Source organism: Otolemur garnettii, unplaced genomic scaffold (genome assembly GCF_000181295.1).
Source record: "Otolemur garnettii isolate 467f Iridium unplaced genomic scaffold, OtoGar3 scaffold00053, whole genome shotgun sequence".
NCBI classification, from domain to species: Eukaryota; Metazoa; Chordata; class Mammalia; order Primates; family Galagidae; genus Otolemur; species Otolemur garnettii.
Genome location: NW_003852448.1, coordinates 10,158,423 through 10,183,676, shown reverse-complemented (window position 1 = coordinate 10,183,676; position 25,254 = coordinate 10,158,423). Strand labels below are relative to the sequence as shown.

The 25,254-nt window shown below is 40.1% G+C and overlaps 1 protein-coding gene across 2 annotated transcripts in view; it reads left to right on the top strand.

Moving 5' to 3' along the window:
* Positions 1–25,254, top strand: part of CNTNAP2 (contactin associated protein like 2) — a 1,940,687-nt gene that overhangs the window by 1,732,499 nt on the left and 182,934 nt on the right. For both annotated transcript variants that reach the window (XM_012806491.1, XM_012806492.1), the window contains one exon: positions 16,846–17,082. In XM_012806491.1, the coding sequence (XP_012661945.1) occupies positions 16,846–17,082 (237 nt within the window). The remainder of the gene's footprint in view (positions 1–16,845; positions 17,083–25,254) is intronic.

Sequence of the window (25,254 nt, the reverse complement as noted above, 5' to 3'; positions counted from 1 at the left end):
AACGTGTCCCTCCAACAACAACCTTCTCTATCTTGGTAAATGGCATCACCCTCCTCCCATTTTTGCTCAAGCCCCCAATTTAGAGTTACCCTTGGTTCCCATTTTTTCTTTCTTTCTTCTCTTTCCCTCATCACTCCCGATCCAATAACAAGTCGTGTGACTTTACCTCTGGCCTGTGCCCCACATGTTTTTCTTGCTTAGACTACTACAACTAGTGTCCTAATGGGTCGCCTTGAATATACCAAGTGTATTCCTGCTATGTATTATCTACACTGGATGTTTCTTCTGCTGGAAATTCTTTCCCAGACATTGGCAGGACTGACACCTTCTTGTTATTCACATCTGAGCCTCTGTGACCCCCTTAGATTCGCTTTCCCTAACCCTCAATCTAACATTGCCAGTCACTGACCATTTTAATTCTCCTTAGAGCTTGTGATATTTTCATATATTTTGTGTCCTCCTAGAAGGTAAGCTACCTGACAACCGAGACCTAGAGTAATGATTGCCCAATGAATATTTTCTGAATGACCAATTGAATGAATAAGTGAATCGTATGGTTTGATTACTTCTCTGGGTTAATACATATGTTTTTTATTACTTCTCTGAATTAATATTCATATTCAGAATTATATTATTCCATTTCCAAAGCAAAAAGGTATTTTTCCTCATATACTTTCTCCAGAATTCTTTTCTCAAAATTAGATGGTATGCACTGTCTTTGGAAATATCTTTTTCACTAGGAACCACAGACTAAAATCAAGCATGACAGAAGAAGCAGAAAAAAAAAAAGTCACAAAGTCAGAATATTATGAAAGACAGCATTTCAAATCAGTCTAGACCCCGAATATAGTTTTTGGTCTTCCTGATATCAATTGAGGTCTTGCCTGGCTGGCTGGCAGTAGCTGAGATGCTGACTAGAATCCTAATACAAAGAGTTTCTGGCACAACTCTTATGACTAGTCCCTGGTTCCTTCTCAGGTAGAGATACGGAGTGATGTCATGATTAGAAACCATTGCAACAAATATGAAAACAAATCATTTGCTAGAATAAAACTCATTAAAAAAAATCACTAAATGGGCCAGGTGCCTATAATCCTAGTACTCTAGGAGGCCCAAGTGGGAGGATTGCTTGAGCTCAAGAGTTTGAGACCAGCCTGAGCAACAACCCATCTCTACTGAAAAATAGAAAAATCAGCTGAGCATTGTAGAGGGCGCCTGTAATCCCAAGTACTAGGAGGCTGAGGTAGGAGGATCACTTGAACCCAGGAATTTGAGGTTGCTGTGAGCCTGGATGATGTTACGGGACTCTAACCTGAGCAACAGAGTGAGACTCTGTCTCCAAAAAAAAAAAAAAAAGAAACTCACTAAATGATATCAGTAACCTACATGTAAAGTGAAAATGCAATGACTCCATACAATGCCTTCTCCTTCCCAGCTGCTGGCAGACGAGGATCACTGGTAGTCTGTTTTCCTTCACCTGATCACCTTTCACCCAGTTCTGCCACACCAGTTTTCAGTGGGATCCCCACCCCCTCACCCCAGTATAGGTGAAAGATGATGGCCCTTCCCCATTTACCATTGTCATAGGCATTTCCTGACCTTTACACTTTAGTGATCAAAACTAATTAACTTCTACAATTCCAGATGTCCATCTTGGAGTTTTAATGTATGAAATGAGCGATAACAGAAACAATTTTTGCTTTTTCTTCCTATGCCTCCAACATAATCAAATCAAAGGTATACTTTTAACCTCTTTTGACCTTCAACTAACTAAAAGGGCATCTGTTGACTACCTATTACCACGGGTGCTGATATATTTCTAAAGCAGAGTTTATATATGTAGAAACTTTAAGAGAAATATGTTGAACCAAGAGAAGAGCCAATCCTCTGGTTCACCTTCTGTGAAAAATATCTCATGTGCCACAGGGCAAATCCTTCAGGAAATCTGCAGTCTTTTATTCCAATTTTCATGGAATTGGAGTGGTCTAATTGGAATGGTCTAATACAGCTATAACACTTCATGTAAAGGTACCAGTTATGTAATCTATATAGAAAAAGGTTTCCAACAAATAAATCGGATAATTTTTATATAGTTTTATTCTTCCAGTAAGGACTGAACTAGATGTCACAATAGTAAATGGCAACTGTTCCCTAGAAAAAGATTGTAATAAAAAGTTAGGATCAGTGACACAAATATTAAAGTAGCAGTGTGCTCATAGCCTCATAGTTCTCTGCAGTACACTAAGAAAGTGGGAGGAAGGATACCCACTTTTATTATCCCTGTATTCAAATAAACAGAGTTGTGCCCATCAGAGGCCTCCCTCTGTCCTCCCTTCCTTCATAGGTCAAGGTGCCCTGTTGAGTAGAGCTGTGTGGGTCTCTCTTCATGTCACGGTCCTGGTGTCCCATCCTGACAGTGTTCCTCATTTGTTTTCATTTCACTTCATCAAGTTTCGTCCTCTTTTCACCATTCCCAATTTCATTCTCTCACCCTCGCTGGCACCCACTTGAATGTGACTTACGGATGACCTTCTAGGCCTACCTTCTGTATATGTGTTCTAAATGTATATATGTGTGTCCTGGCAATAGTATTGCCTTTGTGTGTGCCACACTTTGTATAAATGGTATTGTATTACAAATCTCATTCTGTTTCTTACTGTCTTTACTCAGTCTTGTTTTTAAGATCTATTTATGTACTTCTATTAATACTATGCATATAATGTTCCATCATGTGTATGAGGTCTGACTATTAAGTTTGCAAACTCATCCTGAAAAAAGTGCTTCATATCTCATTGCTGAATATCATCATGGTCACTTTCAAAGTACTCCCCTTGGGAAGTTATGCACCAACACCATGCCTACTGCACCCTTCAAGGGAATTTGGGGACTCTTTCTGGAATGGCCATCAAAGCTATCATCAGATTACCCTTAATGTCCTGACTACCATCAAAATGTCTTCCTTTCAATATTTCTTTTATTTTCAGGTAAAGAAAAAAGTCATTCAGGGCCAGATCAGGTGAGGAGGGTGGTTGTGCCCATGCAGTTATTTGTTTACTGGCTAAAAACTCCCTCACAGTGCTGTGTGAGCAGGTGCATTGTCATGATGCAAGAGCCATGAGTTGCTGGCAATGATTTTCGGTTAAGATTTTCCTAACTATTTATTGATGTTTGCTTGGTCTGCTATGCTTCTTGCAGTCAGCTGATGATTTTGACACACATTTGATGCATTGACAATCTCTCTCCTTTCTGAAAAAAATGTTTAATCCATCCATATACTACCATTTTCCTTCATGGCATTATTCCCATAAACTTGGATTAACATGTCCCTAATTTACTTCCACTATCACCAAGTTTAACAAGAAATGTGCAAGTGTTTATTTGTTGCTCTAATTCAAGCTCCAACTTTCTTGTGATGGCACACAAAAACACATAACAACAATAATGAACAACACTCAGCAAAACATCACTACGTGTTAACACGAACACAGCTGTGAGACACTGATATACCAAAGTTATGAAACCTTACTGAACTGTTTGTCCAGTGCCGTCAATATAAGTTTGTGAACTTCATTCTTATATGCCATGGGTCATTTATTCCATCCCTAAGGATGAATACCAAGCTTTCCCTCAACTCTCCTATTGCAAATGAACCTTCAGGAAATATAGGTGTCTGTGCTCCCTTGTTACCTGTATTCCATGTGTGTGCGCACACATCATCCAGGAACATGATGGAGTCTTAAGGTTTTTGTGTATCTAATTTCACTAAGTACTGCTTGACCTATCGGTTTCTGAGCATAAATCTCAAAATTTATTCCCTGAATTTCTATAATGGTGCTATCTGGGGGAGCTTTGGATCATTTGAGGCTATGTTGCTGGCTAGATGCGTTTGTGCTCTTGATTTATTGTTCCTTCTCCCAGCATAGAACTTCCATCTTTCTTCCTTCTGAGGTTTTTATCCTCACAATCTTGTTTCTGCTCCTAAAACTACTACACTAGCCTTCTTCTTGTTGTTAATAGTCACCTAGTATTTTTGTATAGGTGTTTGTATCCTTTTGTTTAAATGTATCTCTTTTAAAAAATACTCTTTGAGAATATCTGTATGTTTATTAATTTATTGTAATTACCATTATGGTGTATTTCTGCATTTTTGCTTTGCTATATTTTGTGTGTTTGCCCACTCCCATGCCATCCCACCCTTTCCTATTAGTTACATTCAATATTATTCTATTGATTTGAAAGTTGGTCGTTCTATTTTCATTCCTCTGGCAGCTACCCCTAACTTATTAAAACTCATTCTTACTCCTTTTTCTTATCATCCACAAAAATGTATCCATTTCCATGTTCTCCTTCTAAACAAGACAAGAGCCCAACAACAGACTAACATTCTCCCTCACACGCTACCTGCCAAGCCAACATCATCCGTAGTTTCAAGTGAAGAATCTTACTCATATTCTTATGTACAATTGCTTATAAGAAAACATTACTGCTGGCTAAGTTTTTCTTTTTACTTACTCTTATTTCTTATATCTTATCATCTCTTGGATTTATTTTCCTGTGTATTTGTGAGCAATTTCCTTCACAGGTGAGTCTTTAGGACACTTTGCACACCTACACGTATCTCCACTTGTTCCTATGTTTAAGTCAACACTCTAAAGATATTAGTTAATTATGTTTTACAGCCAGTGTCACTGTTAAGAAGTTTGACATGAGTAACCTTGTCCTTTTGACTTTCTTTTTTTCTTTTTGGTCTATGAAAGCTTTTAGGAATGTCTTTGTTCCTCAATGTTACTATAATGCAAGGGTTCTTAAACTTTTTAAGCCATGGATCTCTTTAGCAGTCTGGGGAAGCCCATGTCCCTCCAGAAAAATGGATAAAATAAAAATATATATATTTATACAAGAAATCACATATGTTGAAATAAGGTTACCAAATACTTAAAACACCAAATTTATGATATAGTATAATAGAGAATGGTCTGGATTTTAAAAAGGGGGGGTGTAAAAATGTTTTCTGTCTCTTCAAAACCCCCCCTTACCCCGTTTTTTAGAAGAACTAAATCCTACCCTGCTGCATCAGGCCAGTGGTCAGAAGAGGTAGGGGAGTGTCTTCTGTTCTTTGTGTCACAAAAAGATAACTCCAGGGAATCATCTGGATGAAGGGCACTGAGTGAGCAGATCATTTTAGCTGAAGATGAGATTAATCTGGGCAGAGGTCATAAGATTATTTTAGCCCAAAATGGGATTATTGGATTACTCAGAACATTCAAAAGCTCTATGCTTCTGTTCAAAGGTGGGACACTAATATTCTTGAGACAGGAGTCTGCCAGCCTCCTCATTTGCAAGCAAATTAATGAACTTCTCTTTCCTTCTGTTCAAATTGCTTGTCCCTCTTTCTCTAATGCCACTTCAGGAAGTAAGTGCCAAACTTGGTAACAATCATAGTAATGTATGAGCTTTGTTACTAGTGCTTTAAATAATAAGACCTTGTGTCAGACTTAATTATTCCCATAATTTCAAGTTAATCATAATCATAAATGGCATTTCAAAAAAATCTACAGCTATAATGTAGTATAAAAATCTGCAGCTATAATGTAGTATAAAAATACCTTTGATTTCTGCTGCCAACAGTGTCACAAGTACTGCTAAATCTGTGATTCTGCCTACAATCTTAACCAAAAGAAATGCTAAATTTCTTTTAGAAGTTAGTGATGTCAAAGGACAACATTACAACAAATTTTAGGATTTTGGTGGCTTTATTTGTGATTCGTTCTGTAAGACAAAATGAGCTGAATGAAAGAGGTTGGCTTCATAGCAGAGAAGAGCTGAAGAAAGGAGAATCTAACAACAAAGTGTATTGGTTGCCTCAAAACTAATTTTCTTATAAGGTGGGGACAGGCAGACAGAACTACAGAAAAATATGCATTAGGTTTCTTCAGGCTTCCTTTATCCTCTAAGGATTAAAGCAGAGGGAACCTTATTATTATGCCGATTGAAAATGATTAAACTGGCCTGTTTGGGAAATTGGCTGTTACCTCTCTCTTCTGATTTCTTGGGAGGTCAAATAACAACTCATGTTGGGTTTGGGGGCCGGGAACTTTAGCCTGGGTGACTCCAGTTTGAGTTTCAGTCTGCGCCTAGTGCAGACGCTCAGTCCAACCCAAAGCTTCCTATAATTTGTATTTGACAGTAAAAATAAAAATGTGAGGTTTTTCCCATTTCTATTTTCAAGGAGTCTAACTGCTGTCCCTGGATCCCAAGGGTTATGGGTTTTAGATTAAGAGCCACACCTATTAACATAGGTGTTGTTGGGGGGGGGGGCTGTTTCTTTTTTAAAACCCTGTTTGGCACTTTATCAACCCCTTCAATCTAAAGTCTAACGTTATTACAGAAAGTTCTGAGTCATTATTTCTTCAGGTAGCTACTTGCATATGTTTATTCTTTTCTCTTCTTCTGAAGATAATTCTGCAGGTGTTGACACTTCTATAATCTCTCTATCCTTTCCTGTTGACTTCAAGGAGGATTTGTTGACCCAATATCCCAGCCCTCTGAAAGATTCTTCAGTTGTATCCACCCTGCTATTCAACCCTCCAAGAAAATCTTTATTTCAATAATTATAGTTCATTTTTTTAATGTCAATACCTCCAACCAATTCTTATTCCTAATAGTCAGTCATCTCCTGTGTTTACAAGATCAGGACGGAATCATTACACTAATTTTGCTGCTACTTCATATCAGCCTCACAGTGAGGATGGCTACCATGTCACATGCTAATGTTACGTTTTTCTGCTCTCTGGTTGGTTCTGCTTCTCCCCACAGAAGCTATGCTGCTTGCTGCCCTCCTGACATAGCGTTCACTGTCCTCAGAAATCTTGTCACTTTTTCTTATGAGCCCAAAGTTCATTCCCTTGAGGTCATCAGACACCTTCTCTACTGTCACCTACCTAAGGGCAGAAGCAAAAGCTCAGCAGTTGTCCCTGCCTGGAAAGTTGAGGGTGCAAAGAAACTCTTTCCTTAGGATGTGGACCCTCTGGGACGGCCATTGCCTCAACCCCTTCCTGTTTCCGGCCCAAGTGCCCTTGCCACACCCCCTACCCTCATACACAGCTTCAAGACACCTGCCTCCCACCCAGGCAGGAACGGCCGTCTTCTGTAATTGACTCTCAAACCAGTGGAGTATCTATACTAGCTAGATTTATGCTCCCACTATTCATCTTCATCAATAAGAACCTAATTGCTCCATTGAAGTGTTTATCTCAAAAATAACCAAATCCAGGCTGGGTACAGTGTCTCACTCCTATAATCCCAGCACTCGGGGAGGCCAAGACTTGAGCTCAGGAGTTCAAGACCAGCCTGACCAAGAGTGAGACCCCATCTCTACTAAAAATAGAAAAACTATCTGGGCATCGTGGCAGGCACCTGTAGTCTTAGCTACTCAGGAGGCTGAGGCAAAGCGGATCACCTGAGCCCAGGAGTTCGACATTGCTGTGAGCTATGACTCCATGACAGTCTACTCAGGGCAACAGAGTGAGACTCTGTCTCAAAAAAGAAAAATCCAATAGCTTTTTACTGTCAACCCATTTTCCTTCACCTCTCGGTTTTGACATTGGTAACCCTGTCTTCCTTGAAGTCCTGACCCAAAACACTCCACTCTTCTCTTTTCTCAGGCTCTCTCCTTATTCTCCTCTCTTTTCACTCTGGATTGCCCTTTTTCCTGTGCTATCTTGCTTTGCAGAGCTTGTACATCCACGAGGGCTGGTTGATCCCTCCCAGATCCACAAATCCAGCTTTGACCTGGGCCTAACATACACAAAGGCTCCCTGTGAAGTCTAAGAGTGAAGGGAACACAGTGCCAATAAGTGACAATGCTGAGGACCTTTGACTCTGGATAAAAAGAGACTTGACACAGTTGTCTCAAAGAAAGACTTTAAAGGACAGAAAATAAAGACAGAGAGAAGCAGAGAGGGAGGAGAGAGAGGGAGGGGAAAGCAAGGGAGAGAAGGGATGTGTTAACATCAGCCAAAAGAAGATATTTATTTTGCTTCAAAGATGATAAAACTCACCAGCAGGACACATAATAGGGACAATGACATACAGATATTTGCAAAAAAAAAAAAAAATTTAAAATTCTAAGCTGATACGTTTGAAGTTTAGGTTTGCCTTGAAGTTTACTAATGTCACTGTTAATAATTTAAAATTTGGGTCTGACTAGAAGTAGTGTTTTTTAGCACCGTGTTCTCTCATGTCCCCACTGTCAAAAGAAACTGTAGGTCCCACTGCAGAGCAATGACCCTGTGAAATCAGTGCTGCCAGGCAGAGCCTAGGGCAAGGATCGACCACCCACTGTCCTGTGCCAAGGCCTCTAACTGCCTTGGTTTCAAAATTGTAGTATTGAGCCTTTGCACAAAGAAAAAATATGATTTCAATGATGGCATCAAAGAAGTGTCTCCACTTTGTCAGTCTAGGCCAGTCTAGGCATCACATTCCTGCCTCCGGGAGCACCCACCTTCCCTTTCAGCTTCAGCCATCCTTACGGCATTCGGGACAGTGTTCTGGCAAGTGGTGAATGACCTATTTCAGGCATGAATCTCTGTGTCAGTGTATTTTTCATGCCTAAGCCCAGCAATGCCTAGAGATAAGTTAGAAGTAAGCAAAGAAAGGGCCTCATGTGATACACACCCAAAAATCAAGGTGACAGCTACAGCAAAGTGAGAGAGTAGGCCTGGGTGTGAATCTTGCCACTTCGTAGCTATGTGACTTTGAACAAACTAATTCTCTTATTCTCCATTTCCTCATCTACAACATGGAAATAATAATATCTACTCTGAGAATACAAACATGTAATCTTTTGGAACGGTGCCTGGTATACCTGGCCTTTGATTAATATCACCTTTTGAAATAATTAACATTTGCTCAGGCTTTACCTGCCGTCATAGCCTCCACAATGAATCTGGACCTTCTCACTCCATCCCTTCAGCAGGACAATTCAGTTTGGACAGACAGAAGTGCTCTCGTGATCTGACACTCAGTACTCCTCACTCCCCACTTTGCAGGTTTCCTCTAGTGCAGGGCTGCGATTCACATATTCTGTACGCCCCTTACTCTGAGGACATGAGAAAATTCATGCGGTGATAATGAGCTAGAAAAAAAAAATCCATTCCATTGAATGAAGTTATGAGTGACATTCATGAGCATTATCTGAAAAAGCAATTCTCTAAACCTAGTTCTCTAAGAATGTGAAAGCTTTTTCATATATGCCCTGTAATCTCCTGACAGAGACATCACTGATCAATACCTGTCAATCGTGAAGCCCTGCGCTAAAGAATGTGGACCAGTTTCCTTCAACTCCCTTTAGTTTTGAAGGTTCTCTGGCAGTCTTCAGGTCTCAGCTTAGCCAGACAACCGGGTTTTTATTTTACACACCTGCATTGACAGCACAGGTTTTTTATTTTTTAAACAGGTCTAACTTGACAATTAAGACCTAATTGGCGTGGTAGCACACAGAACAGGAAAACATAAGGTATAGTGTCTGTCACTGCAGGAGACCCAGCCTATCCAGGTGCATAGCTGGTTTTGCCCTCTCCCTGTGCCAGGACAGGTGTGGCTGCCCTGCAAAAGAGCCAAGAGACTGGTTTTGGCAATGATTTTTTGACTAATAATGTGTATGTACCCCAAAAGCACAGGAAACCAAAGCAAAATTGGAAAAAGGGGATCACAAAGTTTCTGCACAGCAAAGGAAACAATTAAGTGAAGAGACAACCCACAAAATGGGAGAATATGTTTGCAAACTACATATCTGATAATGACTTAATAACTGGAATATATAAGTAGCTCAAACAACTCAATAGGAAAAAATCAAATAAAGGCCCATGTTCGGTGGGTAGGGTGCCAGCCACATACACCAGGGCTGGTGGGTTCAAACCCAGCCCAGGCCTAATAAAACAGCAATGACAACTACAACAACAACAAAAATAGCCAGACATTGTGGTGGGCACCTGTAGTCACAGCTACTCAGGAGGCTGAGGCAAGAGAATCGCTTAAGCCCAAGTGTTAGAGGTTGCTGTGTGCTGTGATGCCACAGCACTCTACCAAGGTGACAGCTTGAAACTCTGTCTCAAAAAAATGAAATGAAATGAAATGAAAAATTAAATAACAAATTAAAAAGCAGAGCCTATGGAGTAGGATCACTGTAAACATGATAGTTATGACTAATTTGTCCTATTGCCAAAGCACCCGACTTTGGACCTTCCCTGTCCAATGTGTCTCTGATTACCACAGTGACAAAGGCCTAGTGTGTCAGCCTTTTCTCTTGGGGGTTCTGCTTACTATGTAGAATGCATTGAGAAACATGGTACCTTTTGTGGGTGCCATGATTATGTGCCTCAGAGGAGACCACAAGATGACAGAGAATGCTTTTCAGTCTAGTTCAACCTAATTTGCACTATTGTCCTAGACCTAATAAGAAAGGCTAAAGAACTTTGTGTGACTAACTCTGTTGTGGCCTGGACGTCATGATTTCCTATTAGCCCAGTGTTCATCCTGAGGACAGCAGGATTGGTGTAAAAGTCTCTGGTGCTTAAGGAAACAACATGAGTTGAGTCCTTTGACTGTCACATATTCCTTAGCATTGCTGAGGAATTGATGTCTTCTGGCCCTGATATCCCCAATCCCATAGGCTAGTGCCACTGACTATAAGATCTACAGGGCGAGGTGAGAATTCTGACTGGTACAGAAACATCAAGATTTTGGAGTAGGGATACTACGGCAGACGAGGAGATTTGTACAGCCTAAAGGAGCATCCACAACTGTCCATCCACAGACTCCCCGTGTGGGGTGAGGATGCACAGAAATTTCCAGGAACTTCAGACATCTGTACTTCCCGTGGCCAAGGCCACTGTCAAAATAAATAATCTACAGATGTCTGGATTCCTGTCCTTCCCTGGGCAGTTGGCCTTGTGGCCACCACTGCACAGGCAGGAGCCGCAGCACTGACAGGAGAGAGGTCCAGGGATGCGGCATCTCTGACCCAGCCCACATGCTAGTGACTGGGTGGAAATGGACTTCATTGCTCTCTGGGTTTTGCTGACACTGAGGATGGCTCATCCTCCTAAATTGTAGGGAGAAGGGTGTGGTAGAGCCAAAATAGTTGGCAGGTCTAACTTTCTAAGAGAAATGGTCAACATGAATTTTTATGGGGCACATTTAATTCTTAACAGCTTTATTAAGGTACAACTGACACGCACTGAACTGCAGACATGTCAAGTAAGACGTACTGGGTTTCAGTGTGTCTGTAATCCTGCAAAACCACCACCAGAGAGATAATGAACATAACCTACACAGCAAAAGATTCCTCGTATCCCTTTGTAATCCTTACCTCCTGCTATTTCTTCTTCTTTTTTTTGGCTCAATTTGCAAACAACAACAATCACTTTCCAGAATTTTGTATATTTGGGGGATGTGAGGGATCTGACTTTTCTTTTAACTAAACTATTGGGATTAATCCTTCATCTTGTTGCATGAATCAAGAGTTTGTTCATTTGTGTTACTGAGTAGTATTCCACTGTATACCACAACTTTATCCCTTTAATTGTTAATAGATGTTTGGGATATTTGGCTATTACAAATAAAGCTCCTGTCAATATTTGTGTGGAAGATACAGCTGAATACTATTCTGCTGTATGGATGTACAAATTTATCCATTTATTTACCTGCTGAAGAACATATTAGTTGCTTTTAAGTTTTGGCAATTATGAATAAATCGGCAACATTTGTGTAAAAAAAAAAAAACAGAGCCTGAATCATTGTAAGCATGAGATATTTTTTGAATGGATAAATTAGATTTCCTGGGTATGGGCTTTAGTGTGATTCCTTTTTACGGTGAATCAGTGGACAGTCTTTCTTGGCAAAGGTGTGCTGGGACCCAACTTAGCTCCTTAGAAAACTACTAAAGCTCTGAGATTGAGGACAAATGTGGTTTTTATAATTCGTCTCAATCATTGTTTCTCCCCTTTTGAAAAATAACCTGAATATTTTTCCCTAATCTTCTGTGCATTTGCTGGTTGTATTATTCATTATGGGTAGTTACAGCCATTTTTGCAATTAATCTTTAATTGCAATACTTGCAAAGCATTTCACATACAAAAATGATTTACAAATTAATCCCACATCATCCCTTGGATAATTATCACAGGTCTGACTAATGTGCATGAAGCCCCTGCGTGGCAGGGGGCCCTCTCCAATGACAATGTGTTGATTTTCTAATTAACAAAGGTTAAGTAGCATTTTTGCTTGAAGACCTATAATTTAAACTTATGACATTTGTCACCAAGAAAGATTTCTACAGAGCATGTAAGTGAAACTCAAATAATTGCCTCTGGTTCTAGTGCATTAATGTCTTCTATATAATATATAATGACCATTTTCAGAGGAAAAGATTTTTCTTCATATTGACTAGCTCAAGGAAAGTACTCTCTCCTCACTGATCCATTTAAATATATCAGGGACCACGTAAGTAAGAAAAGAGCTCAATTTATTTAGTTTTCCTCTGTATCAAAAGAAATGGCATTTCACTCAGCTGCTTTACAAATTAAGAAGAGAGAGCATAAAACTTTATTTAATAAACGCAACAAACACAAATTAGTCTGCAGTTATATGTTAGTGCCAGTTAAAATAAGAAGGAAAAAAGTCAGATAGCAGTGTAAGAAAAGGAAGAAAGAAATTTAGAGAAACTGAGAGTATTTACTAAAATATAGAGGACCAGGCACATAAGTACAGATGAAGAGCCTATAACTCATGGGCCAAAGCAATTTAGAGCTGGAAAGAATTGGAGACATCATCTAGTTTACCCTTTCTTATGGATGGGAAAACTGATGCTAAGAGAGATTAAGTTATCTGATGGAAGCCACACAACTAACTAGAAATAGTCCACAGTCCCAACAGGGGGAGATCCACAAACACAGATGAAAGAAGAGAGACTGATAGACGGAGACCCTTGCAAAGACTCAAGACTCAAGACCAGCAGAGGGAGAAAACTCTGCCCCCTAAAATACCTGCTGGCGTGTGCCCTGAACACATAAATAATTAAGCATACAAACATATACCTAAATTTTTGCCTTAATGCTATAAGAAAAATATGATCTAATCTACATTTATTTGCTCTGCCAATGACCCTTTTTAAAATGTCCACTCTTTGTCATGTTAATTAACATTTACTTAGAGCCCTTTTAAAAATATTTTCTTCAAACTCTCAATCACTGCTGGGGATCCATTAAATATGAATTATTTACAAGTTAAAATACATTCTAGAGAGATTAATCGTTAATCTGTCTGTAAAATCACAAAAGTGCTAGAAGAAAATATAGTTGAATAATTATATTATTTTGTATTAGAAAAGGGCTTTATAAGCTTATTACCCAAGGCAGGACTCACACAGATAAGGCAGAGAGATGAGACTATATTAACGTCCAAACTTCTACAGGGAAAAAAGAAAACGCCATGTACAAATTAAAAGACACAAACTGCAAGGATAAAGTTGTAACATTCACAACAAAGAGTTAAAGCCTGAAATAATAATAAACGTAAGAGTTTATTCAAACATAAACCGTTCTCAAAGGCATATCGCAAATACCTTTAAAATGTGGATACTGAGCAGTTACACCTCAAAGTGTAATTAATTAATTTTAAAAATCAATTCTAAGAACAACCCAGAAAAGTATAGACATCATATAAACATCATATTACATAATATGAAAATTGGAAAAAGCTTAACTGTCTAATGGTAGTGGAATAGGAGGGAAAGTGTTGGTGCATTCACAGAACAGAGTGCTATGCGGATATTTCACAAGACGTCCTGGTTGCACATTAATTGCTTGGAAAATATTTCATGATGTGTTAAGTACAGAAAGCAAGTTTCAAAACAATGTATGTACTACACTCTCATTTCTTCTTTTTTTTCCTTTTTACACATATGTATGTTTATAGATAAAAGTAGAAACGACTGTCCACTAAAACTGAAGCGGGCACATCTGGGTAACGTTCCAGGTTCTCTTTTGTATTTTGCTTGGTGGTGTGTTTATGGTTTCCACAAGGAAAAACTATTACATTGGCAACCAGACAAAAGGAGGGGGGAGATCTAAAAACAGTGATTGAAAATTTTCAGCATATTTTTATAGGAGACATATATCTTGTCTTAATTGACTCATGATAAAACTGTAAATAACTAGGCATTTATTTAATAAAAGGCCCTTTGGAAATCAAGAACAAAAGCCATGGTGCCTAAAATGATAAAAGCCAAATTGAAATTCATTTATTTCTTCCTTCCTTCCTTCCCTCCTTCCTTCCTTCCCTCCCTCCCTCCTTCCTTTCCTGTTTCCTTCTTTCCTTCCTTCATTCTCTCCTTCCATCTTTTCTTTCTCAGTCTCATTCTGTCCCCCTGGGTAGAGTGCCATGACATCATCATAGCTCACAGCAACCTCAAACTCTTGGGCTCAAGTGATCCTCTTACCTCAGTATTTAAATTTTTTAGTAGAAAAAGGTCTCATTCGTCCTCAGACTGAGCTCAAACAATCCACCCACGTCAGCCTCCCTGTAAGCCTAATGTGCTAGGATTACAGGTGTGAGCCACCACCCTCGGCCCACATGGAAATCCTAACACACAAAGTGTGACTAGTGGGTTGAAATTCTTCCAAATTGGGCAAAGGCCCTAATTCTCTTCTGCACAGAGGTGTGAAGCCCAGCTGACAAGCCGTTGAAAACTGGGAAATCCTTCAAAGTGAATATTCTTAATAAGTTATTTTACCATCAGCTATCTCACACTTTTGATCAAAAATGACACTGGACTCTTTTCAATTAATCTTCTTTTGAAAAAAATGTATGCAAAATAAGTTACTCTCTGGAGAATCATCAGTTCGAATCAATATAGCACCCAATGAGAGAATCTCATGGCTTGGGATTTTCCTAGAGCAATTTGTTTCCCATTTCATCAATGAGAATTTACAGGCACAAGCAGGTGCAAATCCATCCCTCCCTTTACTTTGCCAGGCGTGTCTGATGGGTCTACTGGTGTGTACCCTTTTTTCTCAGGGTAACAGAATTCAGTGACCAGAATCAATTATTGGCCTACCTGTCTTACCCAAACTCCAACAAATCTACTGACTACTCCATTTTAAAAAACATCCAAATCTGTATGTCAGAAACACATACATGTGGGTCCCCTGACTCAAAAGTTCTTCTCTGTATCAGCTGGCCAACGCAGAACAGAATTTACTTGAGACTCTGGAACTGACAGATCTGATGCAATTGCTACTCAAAAGCTGTGAGAGTCCTTAATTAAATGCATTAACTTCTCTAAGCCCTACTTTTCTCATCTGTACAATGGGGATGATGAATATAATACCTATGTTGCCAGCTTCTCGTAAGAATCAGGTGAATAGCACATACGAGATCTACAACTAAGTTCACAAACTCATCCTACAAAAAATGCTGCATGCCTCATCGCTGAATATCACTACAGTCACCTTTGAAGTACTCCCCTTGGGAAGCTATTCACCAATGCCAGAACCTAGCCCACCCTTCAAAGCAATTTTGGAACCCTTTTTCTGGAATGGCCCTCAGAGCTGTCATTGTATGAGGAGGCCAGAAAATTAAGTTCACAAACTCATCCTAGAAAAAGTCCCACATATCCCATGGCTGAATATCACCATGGTCACCTTCCAAATACCCTCCTTGGCCAACTGGTGACATAGTGATATTCAGCGATAAGGTAGGTAGCACTTTTTCTAGGATAAGTTTGTGAACATAATTGTCCGATGACTTGTGCTTAGCATCTAGTACATAGCCCTCAATAAAAGAGTAACGTGGGTTTTATTTTTAATAGCAGTACCTTTTTTTCTAAATCCTCACCAGACATTTCTTTCCATAATTTTACCTACTATTCATTTTAGATCAGTTTCCAGAAAAGTTGTTACTCCAAGATACAGACATGTATATAAATTTGAATTCTCCTTTTTCATAACAACTGTTTAAAAAAAAAGACGTAGCTAAGGATATTACAGACACAATTAAATCCACTTGCAATATAATGCTTGAATAACTCTTTCTATCAAATTTGTTTGAAATGTTTTAATATTTTCATGCTCACGAACCTCAGTCTCACTTTCTCACTTACTCTAAACATCACAGCAAATGTGCTCATTGTGCCGTATGTCTTACAATGACAATTTAGACCAAAACAATGAAATACGAACTAACCTCATAATGGAAGCAGTGCAGCTAACCTCCATGTAAAATGGTCTGTTCCACCTTCCAGCTACCCCAGACACCAAGCCCTGGATACCTTTACTGTGGACTTCAAAGCAAAGCATTTCATGAGACAAGAACCAAGTTGTACAATCGCACTTCAAATGGATTTATGCTTCCAACTAATTGACTAGTTAACTATGCTAATATATTCGTGTCTCTCTGCTGTGTTATATTTCTTCCAACAGACAATGCCATAGAACTGAATGTTGTCAGATTAAAGAGCACAGAACGTAGAGATTTCTATAAACCTCTTTTCTATAGGAAACCAGATTAGACTTCCAAAACAGCTTATGTAGTTTCTGTGTATCTCCAAACATTTTTGTAGCAAATATATTGCTTCTCAGAAGACAGCCTTTTTTAATTAGATATTGCAGCCTGAGGCAGGAAGGCTTCACGTTTTTCTATTTAGACAGGACCAACTTGAAAGTGACAATACTGGATGCACTAAGCAGTCTCATCTTCTATCACAACTGATCAAAATATGGTGAATGAAACAGAGGCAATAGCAGAGTTCACTGTATCTGAATTCCATGTTTCTGTCCTTCCCAGGTGGTGCTGGGGGCCAGCAGGGCTTCCTGGGATGCATCCGTTCCTTGAGGATGAATGGGGTGACACTTGACCTGGAGGAAAGAGCAAAGGTCACATCCGGGTTCATATCTGGATGTTCCGGTCACTGCACCAGCTATGGAGCCAACTGTGAAAATGGAGGCAAATGCATAGAAAAGTATCATGGCTACTCCTGTGACTGCTCAAACACGGCGTATGACGGGACATTCTGCAACAAAGGTAAGGCAGAACCATTGTTTCCAGAGCCATTCTGCACATCATTTTATATCCAAATCTTCTATTTAAAGATTTTTCGGCTATCAACAGGGACTATAAATATAAAAGTCTATTTTATTCTGAGGTTAAGGTGGTCAGAATTTTTCTCCCAGCTTAGGTAGAAAGATTTCTAAATCAGTCCCTAATCATTTTTGTTTGATAAGAGAAGCTTTGCGTATGGTGCAGAATTGCTCCAAATTATTCACTGACAGAAATGTTACAAAGCAAATAGCCTCATCACATTTTATGATAAGGAATGAAATACGTGACCTCTGAAAGGGTTCTCAGGCCTGACCCTCCACATCAGGGTCTCCAGTTGAGGGATTGATCAGTGGATCACTGCAGTGAATCACAAGGCAGCCCACTGTCTCCATGTCTCCCACACCCTTGCAGTTTCTAAGTAAGAGATTGGATTTAAGCTAGACCTGGAAGAAAGCTCCTTTGGTCAGTCATTGCAATTATCCTAATCATTCTTACTCTTACTCTGGATGCCTTTATGAATAGTTCTTAGCCTAAACTTAACTGCAAGAATTAACTGGTCAGTTTATATAACATCTGTTAGTACTGTGTTATTTTAGTCTTAAATGATTCCTTTAATCCCCCATAAATTCTGCAGAGCCAAGGAGCCCAATGCATATGCCTGTTATCACTTGGGATATGCCCTGTGATATACCCAGGAGAAAATGTGTTCGACTGCTCTGTGACTTAATTTCCTATATGGAAACAAGAGGGATGGAAGGAGGAGAGGCTGGCACTTTTCCTAAGCTACCATTGAAATGCGTGTAAATCACTCTTCTCTTTCTAATCAATGTATAGCATTTGGGTAAAGTTGTCTGTAAATGGTTGGTGCATCTCTTAATAAGAAGCTTCACATAAGTAGCCTATTCACACTCTCGGAACGCATGGACGGTTGTTTATGCTGGCATTATTCACAGAAGATGCTATACACAGAAGGAGGAATTGTTCCATAACATTCTCGGTACATCCAGGCAACTGTCTGGCAGTGCTATAATAGGAGCATACAAATTAGGGCAGACGGGGTTTGAAGAATGAGCAGGTGACAGCAACAAAGGTGGCCAGGAGCCCCATCACAGAACAAAACCACAGCACAGTAACAGAGCTGCTCCTGTGCTTGTTTCTGCTCAGAACGACGTGGTTCCATGGTTTTCCTGGGCACACAATGGAAGGGGCTTGCAGAACACATTAATTTTGCACTTGTAGAAATGACAGTCTTGCAATTACCATTTATTGTGCTTGATGCTAATTTAATGCAGTCGTTTCCTTGCCACAGTAACGTCTGAATGCAATCAAGCAAGCACTAATGCCAGAGAGATTCCTCTATATGAGCGCCAATTTAAAGAAAATCACGACACCCTTATTTTTGGAGAGTTGGGTTAAACACGGTAGCTCACACAAAACCTCTGGGGGTTAACTGGCAATATTCATGAATAGGAAGGCAAGAGTATATCTCCTTCAGTTTAGCCAGCATCGGAGATAAAGTTAAATGAAGCCTATTTGTTTTCTTGGACGTTATTTCCAAGGGTTTACGCAAAAGGCATCTAAATATTCCTTTAATATCAGTTTAGTAGGATGAGTTTACATGTGATTCAATTGGTGGCTTTTCTTAAAAGTAAAAGATTGAAAAACATGTTTGGGAAGTATTTATAAACATCCTTCTGAGTCACCTATCTTCTCGGCTTGGGGAGAATGGCAGGAGTGCTGGTTTGGAAAAATCGCGCGACCATCCATGAGAGCTTCATCTGTGCAGAAGCAAGTTCCTTACTGTACTGGGAGGATGATCCCTGCGAGTCTCCCAGCCTGGTGCTTCTCCTGCCCTGGGCCTCGTCCTCCTCCCCAGGCAGACTGGTGCCTGTACGGCACGTCCCTTGACACCCCTTGACACGGGCACTGTGGCCAAACAGCTTAGCCTCTGGACAGAGTTGCCACACAAATTGGCCAAAGAATGAGCTCTAGGAAAGCCCTTCTCTGGCCTTCCTTTGATAAGAGAGGTCTCTATATTGTGGAAGCAGAAACATGTCCACAGTATTTTGCTAAGAGAATGAAGTTTATCACAAACTACCACATCAAATCCATATAGCCCAGACGCTCCTGCCTGCTGTCCTCTGCCTTCTTATCACAAACTGCTTCCACTGCCTTTTTCAAATGTATCCATAAGGATTTGCCTACCTGTCAAAGCATTGGCTCTCCCAGAGCTGTTTTGCATCTTAAACAGGAGTGCTACATGCAGAACATTTCAAATTTTTTGGAGATAGCACAAGGACATTCTGGAAACCCTGCCCCCTAATCATACAGGCAATCCCTTCATCCACCTGCAGATAATTGTAGTATCCCTTCTTCTCAGGATGTTGACCAAGCAGCAGTAGTGTGACTCAGCCGAGACAGGTCCATTCCATGGTGTTGAGGCTACAGATGCTTCTAGGAGCAGAGATCACTCCAGCCTATTTAGAAGGCTTGACTGAGGATCTGTCATCCCCAGGAGTCCTGGGACCACATGGAGAGTTGCTTGGTCATGCCAAGGTAGTTCTCTCTAATAATCTTCCTTCTTGGGTGGTCAAGCTCCCAAACACTCAAGAATTTTATGAGCATCAATATCATTTTTATTACTAAGCACAAATTAGAAACCTAGTTCCCTATGTTTAAGCATGCTACCTCTGTGTCTTCTCTGTGTTTTTAAGCAAAAGGGAAAATAGCAAACTCAGAGGGGCTGCAGAAATGTGATTGAATGCTATAGAGAGCTAAATAGTGTCCCCATAAAATTCACATCCACCCATAACTACAGAAAGTTTGGAAATAAGGCCTTGTTTGGAAATAAGGTCTTTGCAGGTATAATTAAGGTAAGGTGAGGTCATACTAGACTAGTGTGGGCCTTAAGTCCAGTAGGGTGTCCATATAAGAAGAAGAGAGACATAAAATAAGCAGAAAAAAAGGTCAAGTGACAATCGGGGCAGACTTGGAATGACGCTGCCACAAGCCAACGCCAGATCCACCAGAGCTTAGAAGAGGCAGAAAAGATTCTTCCTTAGAGTCCTGCAAGAAATGTTGCCCACGTGACACCTTGATTTCAGACTTCTGGCCTCCAGAACATTGAGAAATTAAATTTCTATTGTTTTAAGCCACCCTAGTTTGCAGTACTTTGTCACGGAAGCCCTAGGAAAATAATACAAGTGCCAATAAAAATCCATAGTCTTTTTAATATTTCTGCTCTTAACAAGGATAACAGCTGATATTTGTTCAGAACTTATTGTATGCTAGGCAATACCTTAAGCTCCCTAATTGTGTTAGCATCAATTAATCCTCACCACAGCCTAGTACGATAGTTATTATTATTCCTATTTCACAGAGCTGAAATAGAGACACAAATCAGTGTAGGGACTTACCCCAAACTTCTCACACTAGTAACTGGCAAAATTCACTTTTCTTTAATTAATTTTGTATCAACTAAAATCATGCCCCTTTAGTCTTAAAGCTTTTTGTGATTGAATAAAAACATAGAACATTATTGGACACAGAATTTATCATAGGAAAAAGTAGGATATAAGATCTGAACGGGGTCTTTCTCTTTTTTGCCATATTTAGTTGTCAGGTGGGTTTTTTCATTGACTCATTGCTTGAACAAATGTTCATTGAGCACCTAATGTTCCCAGAAGCCTTGAATATATTGTTGAATCTGACTACTCTGAAATTTTCAAAACATTTCCATGGTTTATAGATTCAAAATCTTGAAGCCTGGATATGTGATAGCAATGTGTATGAATCACAATGTCACCCAGGCAACTGGAAACAATTCTTCATTACAACCCTTCACCTAGCCGAGCAAGATGATAAGCAAAAATTTATTATCAAAAAGCACAAAAATAGCCCAGAATTTATATATCTGCACTTTTTCCTATAAAAATTTTCATGTTATTCTGCCAAGCCAGAACTGTAGTTGGAAAATACTTACCTTTAAACATTCTTTTTTCTGATTTTAGAGAGTTCTCTTTTCTTCTCAAATGTTCATTTGTTGTTGCTTAAGGACTCTGAAACTTGCAGAGCCAGAGGTATAGGACTGCTGAGTGACTAAGCATGAGGGATGAACAGCTCAGTCACTGCAGTGTCACCATCATAGTCACACCAACACAGGCCACCTTTGCTGTGGTCCAGTAAGTCTCCTCCTCCTCCCATGAGTATCATGACATTGACTAATATTTTTTGATCTGTATTATTAATGTGGTAGAAGAAATTATTTATGGCCAATTCAAGTCCCAACCTAGAAAAGTACAATAGAACTAGACGTGAGTTTGAACTCTTCCTCACTTTCTTGTTGGGAAAATTGTTTACCACTGAGATTCATCTTCAGGAATCTGTAACACCTGCCTGTGAAAGCCACTGTGAAAATAACATGGAATAATGTGAACACACTTTCCAGTGGAGAACCTGGCACACATCACTCAACAGTACATGTCATTCTTACTTCTCATCCTTTACTCCTTCTCCAAAAACCTCAAACATCAAATGCTTAAATGGCATCACTCCAATGATTCCTGAGTACTAAGTTGTCACTTTGGAACTCCAGGAAAAATGGCAGTAAAATAATCTCCACTTCATTTTGTTCACAATAATAGTATTCTGAAGGTAAAATGAGATGGATTGAGTAACATGCAAAAATTCTGGGAGATACAACTGAGAACAACACCTACTGCATCCCAGAGGTCACACCAAGTATTGTGACTCCTTGTGCAGAGTGTCCGTCCATCAGGAGCCAACCAGGGTCACTTTAGCAGCTCCTCCCTACCTCACTCAAAGCCCATCAGGAGACAAGAACACACTGGAAAGGTTCTGGCTCTGCTTTTGCTATAAGGGGCCCTCAGAATCAAGTTCAGGTTAAACCTCCAAGGAAAAGAAGGTTTTCAGTCTTGCCTCCTGATATGTTTCCTTTTGGATGAAGACTGCACAGATGCTACTCCTCAGCTCCTGGTGTGAAACAGGGACCAGAGTGCAGCCACGGACTCCCCTCTGAGGGAGGATTGTAAGCCTCTTAGAGAAAGTTGATGAATACAAAATATTATAAACAAGCAAGGGAGAAAAAAGAGGAAAAAGAGTGGAGTTATGCTTCTTAGACTCTTATCCCACATGAAACCACTTAGGCTGTTGGTTGCAATGCCCATTTTGTCTCAGGTCTACCTACCCAGTCTTCCTAATCCCAACTTGTGGGCAAATTTCATGCCAGTGGGAAGAGATGCTTCTCACAGGTGTCTTTTTCATTTTCAGTTGGAGCAGGAGGTTTGATAGATTTGGAAGATGGCCAAAGGAACAAAAATAGAATACTTTGGGGGCAGAGGCAAGATGGCCAACTAAAGCCAGCTTTCCACAGAGGCTACCATCCAGAAGGAGAGTTAAAGGATAGAAGTTTAGCAAGTAAGCTGATGGTTTGGAGCTGAGACAAGAGAGAAGGTTGGAGAATGCACATCAATCCTGCTAAGGCAAGCTTCAACCCCAAGGAAGCAAAAAATAGGTAAAAATCCATTGCCAAGTGGATGGGAGTTTCCTACCCCATGAGAACGGTTCTCAGTATACTTTATACAAACAAGTGAGCAGAGTTCAGATCCCCTCCTATTTTATCCCACAGGAGAGACCCTCTAAAAAACAGCACTCCTTCCCCAGAGAGGACCTACTAGTGTGCCATGGCCCTCTCCTGCCAGGTATAAAACTGTATATATTCTCCACCTGCAATTCCGAACTCCCAGCACTTGGCTCCACTCTCACCCTGAGGTCTGGAAGCCTATTTCCCATGGAGTCCAGATTATTGGGCATTTTCTTGAGAGGCGTGGACAAGGCATGGGCTGTTGCAGCTCTGTGCTGATTCTGTGTCATGGGGGTAAAGAAAGGACTGTGGACCAAGGGAGACATACAGGAGAGGGAAAGGTGGTGACCCGTGACACAGAGCAGCAGTGGCAGTGGCAGGAACAATAGGGCTCACACCCCTGGGGATATTTTGAAGAGACACCCCCTGCCTCTCTTGGCAACCAGAGAAAGCCAGGCCTCTACTCTGGTGGCAGCCACTGATGGAATAGATCTGGGACAGAAACGCAGGCTCCATGAGTAAAGGGTGTGCCTGAGGTAGTACCTGCCTGGGCAGAGCATGGAGGGGGGGAGAAGGACAAGGTATGGAGACTAGAATACACTTGCACGCAGAGATGGCATACTCCCAGAGTGGGGCTGCGTCAGAAGTGTTCCTTTAGTGAGCCTAAGAAGTACCCAGCCCCCAGGGAAATATAGCTGAGACAAAAGCAGACACAGCAACAGCACCAGCCCAGGGAGAGGCAAGAACTAAGAGCTGAGTGTGAGCTCTAACCATGCCTGCCCCAACACAGAGTGTAGCAGAGACAGAGATGCCAGCTCCGTGATAATTGGCGCAACAGCAGCAGCACAGGGCAGGGCTGAGTCACAGTTTCTGTGAACTCAAACAGTGCCTGACCCACAGGGGACTATAGCTGGGACAGAAATGCTAATTCTGCAAGAATATAGTGGCAGCAACATCTATTTGGAGTGGGGCTAGAACTGAGTGAATCGCCCCAGCTTCCGTTAGGCACCCAAGGTTGTCAGGCTTCAACTTCCCCTGCCAGCTGGTGACAGAGTACAGCAGTCTAGCCATCAGACCATGGAACATCCTCCAAAATTGATCACATCTTAGGTCATAAGTCTAACCTCAGCAACAACAGGAATCTGCATACTCATACAAAACCATGGAAACTAATAACCTTATACTGAACAATAGCTGGGTTATAGACAAGATTAAGAAGGAAATTACCAAATTTTTGGAACAAAATTGATAATGAAGACATGAATTACCAGAACCACTGAGATACCACAAAGGCAGTCCTAAGAGGGAAATTTATAGCACTGCAAGTCTTCCTCAAGAGAACAGAAAGAGAGAAAGTAACAACTTAGTGAGACATCTCAAGCAACTGGAAAAGGAAGAACATTCCAACCCCAAACCCAGCAGAAGAAAAGAAATAACCAAATTTTGAGCAGAATTAAATGAAATTGAAAACAAAAAGAATTATACAACAGATCAAATAGTTGGTTTTCGGAAAAGGTCAATAAAATAAATAAACCTTTGGCTAACTCAACCAGAGAAAAAAGAGTAAAATCTCTAATTTCATCAATTAGAAATGGCAAGGACAAAATAACAACAGACTCCTCAGAAATTCAAAAAAGTCCTTAATGAATATTACAAGAAACTCCAGTCTCAGAAATACAAAAATTTGAAGGAAATAGACCAATACTTGGAAGCAGACCAACTTCCTAGACTACAGCAAACACAGACAATATCATATTGAATGGAGTTAATTGAAATCATTTCCACTCAAATCAGGAACCAGACAAGGTTGCTTATTGTCTCCACTGCTTTTCAACATTATAATGGAAGTCTTAGCCATCACAGTTAGGCAAGAAAAGGCTATCAAGTGTATTCTACTGGGTCAGAGGAGATCAAACTTTCACTCTTCACAGATGATATGATTGCATATCTGGAAAATACCAGGGATTCTACTACAAAACTCTTAGAAGTGATCAAGAAACACAGCAGCATCTAAGGTTACAAAATCAACACTCATAAATCTGTAGCTTTTATATATACCAACAATAGTCAAGCTGAAAAAAAGTCAAGGACTCTATTTCTTTCACAGCAGGGCCAAAGAAAATGAAATATTTGAATATTTGTTAGTTTACCTAACAAAGGACGAGAAAGATCTCTATAAAGAGAACTATGAAACTCTAAGAAAAGAAATAGCTGAAGATGTTAACAAATAGAAAACATACCAAGCTCATGGCTGGGAAGAATCAACATTGTTAAATGTCCATATTACCCAAAGCAAAATACAATTTTAATGCAATCCCTATTAAAGCTCCACTGTCATACTTTAAAGATCTCAAAAAAATAATACTTCATTTTATATAGAATCAGAAAAAACCTCAAATAGCCAAGATGTTACTCAGAAATAAAAATAGGAGAAATCACACTACCAGACCTCCATTATACTATAAATCAATAGTGATCAAAACAGCATGGTACTGGCACAAAAACAGAGAGGTAGATGTATGGAACAGAATAGAGAACCAAGAGATGAACCC